The sequence below is a fragment of the Sander vitreus genome, chromosome 20, assembly GCF_031162955.1.
Source record: "Sander vitreus isolate 19-12246 chromosome 20, sanVit1, whole genome shotgun sequence".
Classification (NCBI taxonomy): Eukaryota; Metazoa; Chordata; class Actinopteri; order Perciformes; family Percidae; genus Sander; species Sander vitreus.
In genome coordinates this window covers 12,459,652-12,471,386 of record NC_135874.1, presented here as the reverse complement: position 1 = coordinate 12,471,386, position 11,735 = coordinate 12,459,652, and the positions used below count along the sequence as shown (strand labels likewise).

The 11,735-nt window shown below is 42.4% G+C and overlaps 1 protein-coding gene across 1 annotated transcript in view; it reads right to left on the bottom strand.

Moving 5' to 3' along the window:
* Window positions 1–525: 525 nt before the first annotated feature.
* pacrg (PARK2 co-regulated) overlaps window positions 526–11,735 on the bottom strand; it is a 199,142-nt gene continuing 187,932 nt past the window's right edge. Inside the window, exon 7 of the mRNA XM_078278117.1 lies at window positions 526–988. Within this exon, the coding sequence (XP_078134243.1) occupies window positions 828–988 (161 nt within the window). The 3' untranslated portion in view covers window positions 526–827. The remainder of the gene's footprint in view (window positions 989–11,735) is intronic.

Sequence of the window (11,735 nt, the reverse complement as noted above, 5' to 3'; positions counted from 1 at the left end):
AATGTCACCAAACTCCTTTTCTGTACCTCTCAAGCTGCATTAGCACCTTTTCAATTAAAAGCTTTGCAGTGTAGAGATAATGGCTTTCAGATGTTTACTGTTTCAGCACAGGAAAATTAACTACTTAATATTTATAGCATAAAATATCATGTAATATCTAAATGACACTCCGGCAAAGATGTGTCTTTTGAGTTGCGTTCACACCCTGCAGGCTCGAAAGGTGGCTGTAAAAAGCAAAACAATTTAGCTGACGTACATGTAAGCTGGCAACAGCTGCTGTTCTCTGTTAAAGGAGCAAATAACCTACTTTTTACAATCAACAGTCAAGCATCAAGCAGGGGTGAGTGTTTGATAGTCAAAAGAGAAAAGTTTCCCTTTTAAATCAGTGGAATTTTCAATTCTATGTTTTATTATTATTTTTCATCTGATGTATATCGCTGTTTGAAATAAAAGTCACTGTGCATCAAGGATTCCTCATCAGATAGCTAAATAAATCACTAAAGCAATGAAAAAATGAACAATACATGGATAAAATATTAAGTATATTGGTGTATTTCAATGGGGCACATTTGTTCTGTCAAGCTTGTATTGGTATTAACACGTGATAGTGTTAAATACACAGATACAGAAAGTATGACTAGTAATACATTTAATAGGACAATAAAAGGATATGGTACTGTTCTGACACAAAAAGAGAATGATTGGAGTGAAGAAGAAAGGGATAAAATAAGAGTTCTATTTAGAGTTGGGGGCAGATAAAGAAGGACTGACAAACAGATAAAGTCAATAGTCTGTGCAATGTCAGGGGGACTCCCCCCCCCCCCTCCTCAGTTGATCATGCAGGACTCGTAGGTGGGCACCATGTATTTGATGTTTATGAAGGCATCCTCTCCTCCGTAGCGCTCAAAGACCTCCAAAGTCTCCTGAATCAGGTCCCCGATGTTTTCTCTCTTCTGCTGGCTGTAGTCGATGCCATCACCAGAGTTGACTAGGGACAAGGAAACAGAGTCAGACAGACAGCATAAAAAACAAACAAAGATATTTTGGCACAGCCGGGGTCATCCCAGACTGTGAGGTTAATGCCAGGGCTCACAAAACACCACCTGTGGCAATGCCCCAATGCTTTGCTGCAGACACCCGGCAAATGCCATCCTTCCATCTGACTTCAAACCCACTGGACAGACTGAATTTAATTTACTCCTCTTACGCCATGGCCAGTTGGGACTGAGCAGTTGGGACAGCAGAGTTTTTAACTGTTCAGTTGAAAGTTTAATGAGGCATGCCTGCAGAGAGAAGTGTAAAGGACGTATTAGTTAGAGACGGCTCTGTTGTTGCACAACGCTACGTTGATGCGCACAAGGCAGGAGCAGTGACCAGGAGTCACGCTCCACAGGTAGGAATATGTGTGTGTGTGTGTGTGTGTGTGTGTGTGTGTGTGTGTGTGTGTGTGTGTGTGTGTGGCTTTGTATTAACATCAAAATCAGGTGGTTGTGTACACGTGTGCTAAATTAAGAATACACTCAGATAGCATAATAAACTTGTGACCAATCACAATACAGCAAGAAAGCTGCAGAACCTGCCCTCCCTCAGGACACACCCACACCCACACCCACACACACACACACACACACACACACACACACACACACACACACGTAGACAGTGCAGCAAAACACAAAATTGTACAACAGAGCTCTACATCACTAGGGGAACTTGTTATTGAAAAAAACATTCCTGAGGTGTCCAGCCTTCCTTCTTCCTCCCTTTCATCAGCAGGCACACTTAAAACACACACACACACACACACACACACACACACACACACACACACACACACACACACACACACACACACACACACACACACTTTACACACTCACACGGATCGTGACTTTATCAGCACACAGCAAACTGCCAATCTCATGGCACTGCACTGGGGGCTCAAAACACTTTTCAGAGAAGGGTAAATATAGAGAGGAATGAAGCGCAGGAGCATGCACACACGCACGCACGCACACACACACACACACACACACACACACACATTCAAGTTTGTTTGCAAAAATTGTCCTGTTCAACTAAAATAACCTGGAGAGAAAAGGGGGATTTATTTCTTGGGGCTATAAAATGAAACAAAGAGAAGCAGCGGTCATTTGACTCAAAGCATTTGTTGTACGAGTAAGAAGAGAGGAGAAGAGAAGAGTAGCTGTGATGTGAAGAATGAACAGCAGCACTTTAAAGAGGTCCCCTCAGCCCCTTCTTTCACTCCTAATTAGACCTGAGGAGAGAAGGCGACATTAAACCTCTCTCCGACTTCTTCCTCTCCATCCTTTATTCTTTCTCAATCTTCTCTAATCTGTCATCTTCCCTAACAGACTCAACCCCCCCACCCCCCCTCTCTCCATCTATTCGGCTTTCCACCCATCCATGGCCTCCTCGTTAAAACACAAAGAGAGCCGATCCCATAAAGTGGGCTGTTAAGCAATAACACGCCTATGATCTTAGTCTGCTGCACTTGCTTTCTGCTCAGGATTCGCTCTCCTGTTTTACATGAAAACGACGGGGGGGATTCTCCAGTTGCGTTTTGACCGTTGGTTAGCCTAGACGCAGTGCAACTTTAATAGCTTCAGCTTTATTTAGCAGCTATTTACTGTTTTCCTTTTAGAGAAACAAGAACAATAACAGCATATGCTCAGGAATGCAGCCCGCAAGAAAAGCTCTTTTTGTATCTAAACTCAGGCTGTGTTTTATTCTTGAGCTACCCACAACACAGGCATCTGCACCCTACTAGTTAGCAAAATCTAAATAGCATATAAAATGCAGCCATCTGAGGAATAAAAGAAAAAAGGCAAAGCAATAAGGAAGGAATGACTATGCGGTGATGTGTATAGAATAGACTACACATTTTTTTCTTCCGTTTTTCAGAGTAGTTAGGGCGGGAGAGTGGTGAAAAGTCAAGTATAAAGTGACAGGAGTCAACAAGGTCACTGTTACAGCTGCATGATGTGTTTGTGTGTGTGCATGCATGTTGGTGTAGGTTAAAAAGCCAGGCCTGTGGAGAGCCACCCTCTGTTAGAGTGAAAATGAGCAGCCAAAGCCAGCCCAGAGGGACAGCTTGGCCTTCAGACTAGAGAACACGGGGAGCTGGGGGAAGAGGTGCGGCTTGGGAACCAGCAAAGCTCAGACCCGTTTACTGGGGCCTGGAGGGGGGAGCAGGGAGGTCCTGCAAGGGGGGGTTGTTACTGTTGCTATACTGAGAGTTTCAGCCCTTCCAAATGCATTTCTATTGCTGAGCCTTTGGGAGGCCAGTAGCATCAAAAGGAAGAGGCCAGAGGAATTTGCAACGATTCTCAATATTTAAAGAAGAGAAAAGGGAGAAGTGTGTTTAAGCAGGGATGGAGGGAACGGAAGAGAGGGGAGGGGGCGAGGGTGTTAAAAGCTGCCTCTGCAAATGTCCTTCAGCAAAATAACTTTCGCTCTTCTTCTTCTTCTTCTTCTCTCCCCTCTGTCTTTTTTCTCTCTGTCTGCCCAGGGTTGCGGATATTGCCGTAAGCAGAGAAAAAAAATCTTTAAAAACAATCATAATAAAAACAGAACAGGGAGAAAAGAGCCCTAGCAGGAGTTGGCTGTTGTCTGTTCCTCTGAGGAAGAGGAAGGGTCGATAAAGACGCAGACAGGGGAGGATTCTCAGTGCAGCGACATTTGCTACACAGAGGGTGGAGAAATAAAAGGACGGTGGCACAGAATAGGTGCTTTGTTTCTGCCTTTTATGCTTAATTCCTGGGATTGGAGGGGTCTTTAGCCCAGAGTGAAGGATGGAAGGAAGAGGTGAAATCTATCTATCTATCTATCCATCCTTCTTTTCATTAAGGCAGCAGGGGCTGTGCCTCTCTCGGGCTCTGCTGTGATTTCTGCCGAACCCCACCAGACCAACACTAAACTACGCACAACAGCAGCTGCAGCCTTCCTCCTCCTCCTTCTCCTCCACCCTGCTCTTTCTCCATCGTTCATTCCCCACGGTCCTAAACAACCTGTCTTTCCACATCAAGCTGAAGACAAGCAGTCACAGATGTAGGCAGCACTCCTCCAAACTAATTTCAAATATATAGAGGATTTTTTAAGGGGATAACTGTAACTGTAACAGAGCTGTACTAACCCCCATTGTACGTTTAGATTTCTGACCGAGGTTAGCACGCATCATGTGTATGTTGTATTGTTATAATCCCCTCTCCTGCCAGGGACAGGGTGACACACACACTGCAGCAGCTTTGGGAAGTTTAGCACGGAATTCCTGATTCAACATAATACCATCCCTCCTGCCATTGTTTCTAATCAACTTACCCCTGATTGTGGAAGTTCCTTAGAAATGCAGCTTAGAGAGGAGGCCCCCCAACACAATAGCTCTTTGATCATAGCATCCAGATGCAGAGGAGAATCAATGAATGTGAGAGACACTTTTTTTTTTTTCGAAGGGGGTTTGGCCTTGCTTTAAAAGGGAAATTGAGGAATGCAGGTTACGAGTGCGATGGAACAGCTCGAGTTCCAGAAATACTGGGGGGAAAAAAGTTTTCTAAAAACAAAGTTTTCCCCTTAGGAATCAATGGTAAATATGTTCAAATTAACTTTTTTAAACTGATGTTTCCCTTCAAAACAAATATATTTTTGCTTGTTTCCTCTTCTGTAATAGAGGTGATATAGATTAAGTTATTACTATTAATCTTGTTAATCATAATAATCCAGGTAGATGCTTTTTCTTCTGTGTGAACTGAGGGTATGGATGCGTAGTTTTCAAATGTTTTCCCTCAAGACTCAAATTGATTTCATTCATACTACAATTTTTGTTTTAAAATATTATACAGTCTAATATTCAACTTGCAAATGGCAGATAAATACACCAAAACGACATGAAGACACAGTCTGAAAAGGGTAATGTTCACACTTCTTCTTTCTAATTGAGACTTTGTGGGTGCATTCTTTGTGTCGATAAGTATTACATTCTAATTGGATGTACAGTAAATACAATCTAGATACTGTATATGTGGATACTATGTGTGAACCAGCCCATAAGAACAAGGAGGGGAGAGTAGAACAGTGGTGGTGAGTGTATGTTTGACAGAGGGTGTACAGGTGTGAGGAGGAGGTGGGGAGTGGATGAGACTACGGGAGGAGGCCTGTGCTTAACAACAGGGCTCTAATTAAAAGGGCCTCACAGTTGGGTGCCAGGCAGGCAACTCATAAAGAGACTCACTCTGGCAGAGAGGTGAAAGACACTATGTATGTATGAGAGGAAGAGAGAGAGAGAGAGAGAGAGAGAGAGACAGAGTGTGTGTGTGTGTGTGTGTGTGTGTGTGTGTGTGTGTGTGTGTGTGTGTGTGTGTGTGTGCCACAGGTGTCTTCGAATGAAAGGCAGCGGGACAGAGTGAAACTCTAGCAGTACGTGTGTATGCATTTGCATGTAGAAGTTATTATGTATTTTTTTGTGGGTATTGTTTGTACACATGCAGACACATACATGTGGAGATGCACATACATGAAGAGAGAGTGAGTGGACAAAGAGAACGGCATGAGGACCAGTGGTGAAGGTAAATCTAGTTATATATCAATCAATCATATATAACCAGTGTTGGGAGTAACGCGCTACAAAGTACCTCGTTACTGTAATACCACTACTTTTAGCGGTAACGAGCATGTAACAAAATATTTTTTTTAATCAAGTAACGCAATTACAATTACTGAAATTTAAATGAATTTGTTACTCGCGTTACTCTCTTTTGTGAAAAATGAACGCTTGCAGACAAGAAGACAGATAGGCCTACTTTAGCTGCTTCTGATCTAACGTCGCAGGACCTTATGGTGGCGCAATGATACACCAATCAAACAAGTAAGGGATAATGTAGAGCGAGGCGGTTGTTATAGCGAATACAACCCCGACAGGGTGATTTCCTTTTTGCACAGCCGCTGCAGTTGACACACCTGTAACGTTAAACATGTTGCAATGTAAGCTAACCAGTTAACGTTGCTGTCCCTACGGCTGAAGTTATTGCATAGCGTTCATAGACCATACATAAAGATGTAGCGATAGACACTCACCAGATCTACTGTCATTGCTTGAATTGGACAGAAGTTGATCCACGTTTTCCCACTTTTTGCCACAGCTGATAAATTATCCGGACTTCTTTCAGCGGATTGATAGCTAGATAGTGCGGATAGAATGAGCTTTCTTTCCTGGAAGTATGGACATTACTTTTCGCTCGTCGAAATTAAAGACAAAAATGGAGTGGTGAGTTATCAATTATGTGCAGGTGTAAAGAACCTATCCACATCTAAGAGTAGTACTACAAATCTTATGAAGCACCTGTTGAAGCAACACGCTTCAACAAAGCTAGTAGCGAAAGACCCCAGCCCTACGGATGCTGAAGGCGCCACTCCATGCAAACAACCAAAGCTAGATTTTACACGGACTGCAGTGCAGCCGATAAGCCAGGCAGAGCTGAATAAATTGATTGCTAGGTATGTTGTCGATGACATGCATCCTCTGTCAACTTTTGATTACAATAAATAGGTCTAAAAATTATGTTTATTGTGTTTGACTGTTCAGTACTGTTCATATTTACATTTAGACATTCAGACATAAAAAGTAACTTCAAAGTTACTTTCCCTAGTAATTAATTACTTTTGATATACAGTAATTGGTAAAGTAATTCAATTACTTTTAAAAGAAGTAACTGGTAACTGTAACTAATTACTAATTTTCAGTAACTTGCCCAACACTGTATATAACTAGATTTACAAAATCAGGCCTGAAATACTCACACACATGCTCAGAACCTATTCATGCCCAAATGGACAGATGTCAGAGTCCGTGGGCTGGACCAGTGCCCTGAGCGGTTGGGGGGTACGATGCCTTGCTCAAGAGCACCTTGGTAGTGCCCAGGAGGTGAACTGGCATCTCTCCACCTACCAATCCACACTCCGTACTTTGGTCCGTACGGGGACTTGAAGCAGCAACCCTCCGGTTTCCAACCCAACTCCCTACGGACTGAGCTACTGCCACCCTAAAAAAAAAAAAAAAAAATAGTAATATAGGAAAATACAAAGAACATCTCCCTCTGAAATGTTATGGAGTAGATGCATTGAGTCTCACAAAATGGAAACACTCAAGTAAAGTACCAGTTCTTGAAAATGTTGCAATACAATTGCTTCTTTACTCTCCAACTTGGTCTCAAACCCTTTTCTTTATCCAGAATGGTATTTCCCTCTGCAAAAGTCCCCAACCACCTTTTCCTCTAATGGATAAGCCAGAGGCTGACAGACAGCACAGCTGTGGCTCGCTCACGCACACACATGCACGCACGCACGCACGCACACACACACACACACACACACACACACACACACACACACACACACACACACACCTGGGGCTGGGCCCATTCCCACTCTGTTGCTTTCCATCTCAACCTTTGTGTGTGATCAATAACAGCATTTCAGCTTAATGCAGCCAGCCACAATGAGGGCCACAGTTTAAGACACATCACGGCTCGCACGCGCACACACACACACACACACACACACACACACACACACACACACACACACACACAGGCACGGATATCCACATGAGGTTGCGAGCAGAGAAGTAAAACAATAGGCTCATGACCAGCAGTAGTTTATTAAACCCCCAACCCCTACACCAGCCATCATCTGACTGCTCATGCTTACTGAAGTCTAACCTTTGCTGTAGGTCAGTAATCTAATTTTCCATGTGTTCATCCAGTGCAGCAGTGCTCAGTCTATAGGCTAGCTGCAGCTCAGTGCCATTTCAACCTGGTGAAAGTTGAATATCAGCAAAGCAGTATGCCAGATGGAGGAAAACGTGCCAAGGTCAGATTACACAGCAGAAACTAAGAGTGGAAGAATGTGTAGACAAGGCTGAGACAAAGACGTAACCTGCTGAGGATGCTCCTGAGCTGCACAAAGCTGTTGGATTCCCATCGATCTGGTTCCCACTGGCTTACTAATCTACATCTGTACGTAGGTATACAGGAATTGAATTCCAATTCCACACTTCCGCCAAAATCGTGCCATGTCTTTGGCTAATCTTTGCTTAGAAATCCCAGGCTGTGGGAGGGATTCAAAGTCCTGCAGGGGCAAGGTGGGAGACTGACTCTTCCACACCTCACAAAACCCTCTTCTTGCTCATTTCTTTTTCAATTAGTCAACTAGACCTAGCCATGACCGAGAGCAAATCGGTTTGTGCCATTTAGTCATGGTATTAATGCACAAAGAGGGCTCATCTTAGATGATGGATCAATGCTATTTTCCAAGCTGTTAACATGCCCATTATTGTTTCAATTACCTCTACTCAGATAATGGTTATCCCAGTCCCATCTTATCCAATTGTAGCCTGATACATGCATCTAAGAATCAGCTCCAGTATGCTTGTCACAGCCCTATAGGAAAGAGTCATCTCATGTGATGTTAACAGGCATTTTACACTGATGGCTTGGACGGGCAGCTCCTTTTTGAATTATTTTCAAATTAGACTACACGTTTCATAGTATGTGCGTTGTTGGTGACAAAGATCTTTGCAGCCTGCTATAGCTAAAGTTTTCATCTGAGCCAGAAAATACAGGCATGGTACTTCTTATCACAGCTATGGCCAGACAGAGGGCTGTGCATTACCCAGCACTGCCTACAGATCGACACCAAGACGCTGCAGCTGCTGAGGTTCCTATAAAACAGAGGTCCACCCTGAAATCTTGGTGTTCTTGTGTAACACACATGCCCAACATACCATCTTTCTCCCAAGAGAGGTTTTATATAAGTCAGAGAATACAGGCTAACAAAAGAACCCACTCATTCTGTCACTTGCAATCACATTAGTAAGAATAAATGTAAAGGTTGTGAATGGCTGTAACTTCAGCAGTATAAGTCTTTGTCTTTTATAATATTACAAAACCCCAACTTCTGTAGAAGTGGAAATATATACAGTATATTACAGTAAGATCAAGAGAAAACTAATCAGTACAGCCTACCACCAAGGACCTAGCCTTTCCCACTCTGCCTGTCTGTGTCTCTCACTGGCTGGGAGGAGAGTGTCAGTGCTGTCAGGTGTGAGTCAATGCCGTCAGATGCGATCTCATTACGCCAGCTTACCTCAAGGTTAGCAGTGGGCTGCTGGCTAGGCACAAAATCGATCTTCACCAGGGACAGGCGTTAAAGGCCACCACGGCGTGCAATGGCGCACATGCAGACACAAGCCAAACAAGCACTGCACTTTGAAATGCAAAGGTTCACTAATGCCGGTGTAGGCACATTACATGTATACACAAAGCTCTGAAAGCGCACCATAATGGAGTCTAAAGCCAAGGGGAAAGGGTGCAGATTAACATATTAACACATTGCAGGGAATTACCTTGCCTTTAAACTTTCTAATGCATGAAGCAAACATTTCACCAGGACCCATGTCTAGTCAGTGGTCAAAAAGCTTTCCTTATCTTTTTGCTTTATTCATACAAATTATAAAAGACCCTAACATCATCACAAAATAAATAAGATTTTGATGGTATCACTTTAGAGGATGGATACCCGAACCGAGCCCGTCGGGACCTGATAATGTTTGGGCTCGGTCACATCAGCGCGATAAGGCACTGAACATTTTAAATTTAAAAAAGCTTATTATGTAGGTGCATGCCTGTGTTAAGGTGCGCTTGTTGCCCCGTGTGCACTGATTAGCTCATCTGTTGACATTTCCGAATGCCTTCCTACAGTTGCTTAATAAAAGCGGGCTTTCCACACAAACAAACGTATGTGTCATTAGTATGAGAAAAAAAAACGAGATTTTAACTGTGTCGGGCTCGGACATAAATATCTTAATGCCTGTCGGGCTCGGACAGAAAAATGCGGTCTGCACTCTATATCACTTACAGTAAAAGAAGGTCCTGATACATGAAAAAAAATATATCACATCATACATATCTCTTCAACACCTTGCCTGTTACCTGTGAACCACAGGTTACGTCAGATAACAACATTTCACAGTCCTCTAATAATGTTGTCTCTCATTGCATCACGTTTACTCATAGCTGACAGCAGAAAGGCTGTCTTTTACTTTTTAACTGGTTTGACAGGAATCCAACAAACATTGACAAGTTTTTGCATGCTTCCATCCATCAGACCATAAAAGTCCACCTCTATGCATGTTTCTTTTGAAAATGTCACAGCATCATTGATTCCTCAGATCTGAGCATACAGAGACATGAAATTAATGGCTGTCACAAATAATACATAAAAAAGCAGTGAATATTTGTATTTCTATCTTGGGTTGCTTGCGACCTTCAGTTCCAGAAGCTAATAGTGAAGAAATTAATATTCATAGAAAACAGTATGTCTGTTGTACCTTTGCTCTGGTAGCAGGTGTCCATACGTGGGTGATACCGGCGCCTTGCTAAGGCTATCCCGTCTGCTCATTTGCACATCTTAATTGCTACATAGAGCATATATTTAAATTGCTACAAGGAAACTACTCTGTTTAAAAAAAATGTTTTTTCAGATTTACTTTTCTTCGGGGAAATGGTGGCTTTTGAATGAAACATTACAGCACAGCTTGGACACAGTGTGGCTATTTTGTTTCATTAACACCTCCACTGTGCAAGTTTGGATGGACAAATAGTATATTTATACTCACGTTTTGGTCTAAATACTGTGAATAAACAGATTCATGTTATATCATTTTAATGTCCTGAGGAGAACCACAAAATAAGAGAATGGGAATCGAACATGTTGCTAATGGAGAGACTTCCTGGTGTAGCTTGTGATTAATTTAATTTGATATTTGCTAACAAAAATACACTTTGCATGTGGCTCCCTTCATGAGCTCTCATGTACAAAATCTAAATAAAGGGCAGAATTCAAATGTAGGTGTATCAATTAAAAATCCAGATATTTTTATATTATGCTTTCCTTGATTTTGACTGCATGACAGTTATGACAATAAACATACTTGAAAATGTGTTTTCCAAGGCCATGAGCTTCATCGGGTTGTGAGTGTAAGCGCTGTTAAACATCCCTCATTTAACTGTATATTGATCTACAAACAGAGAAGAGATGTTTCAAAGTTTTACTACTGGACAACTGAGACTTTGGGGATAGAAAATGGCAGAACATAGTTCAGATGATCAGAATAAGCTCAGGGAATTACAAAGCAAATCAGAGGCAGGCCTCATATGACATCTGAAAAACATAAAGAAATGGATAAAACCAAGCTGCTGAAGGTGGAATGACATGGACAACAAAGAGAGGAATGGACTAAGAGGAATCACTCTCATTAAGATAGCACATGTCCAGACAGAAAATCATGTGGGTTTCAGGTGGAAAAACTAACAAGACTGGAGGGACGGAGAGAGAAACGTAGGGAGGGAAAAGTGACAGAGAGAGAGAGGAGGCCGAGCGGTGTAGCCAATTCAAAGAGCAATTCTATTTGTCCTCTTCACTCATCACAAGAGGAACATTTGAAGTGACATGCTCATTTAAGTCAGTAACAAATCAAAGTCGATCACTGATATTACCCCAAAGCATGGTGTGTATCCTCTCTGCACTTTGCAAGTCATTGAAGGAACGTGATTGTAGCTTAAACATCAAAGGAAAAGGTGTGCTTTAGCTCCTCAAACGCACTGTATTATCTCCCCCTCATCAAAAACAGTGTCATTACTGAACTGTGTGAAAATACTGGC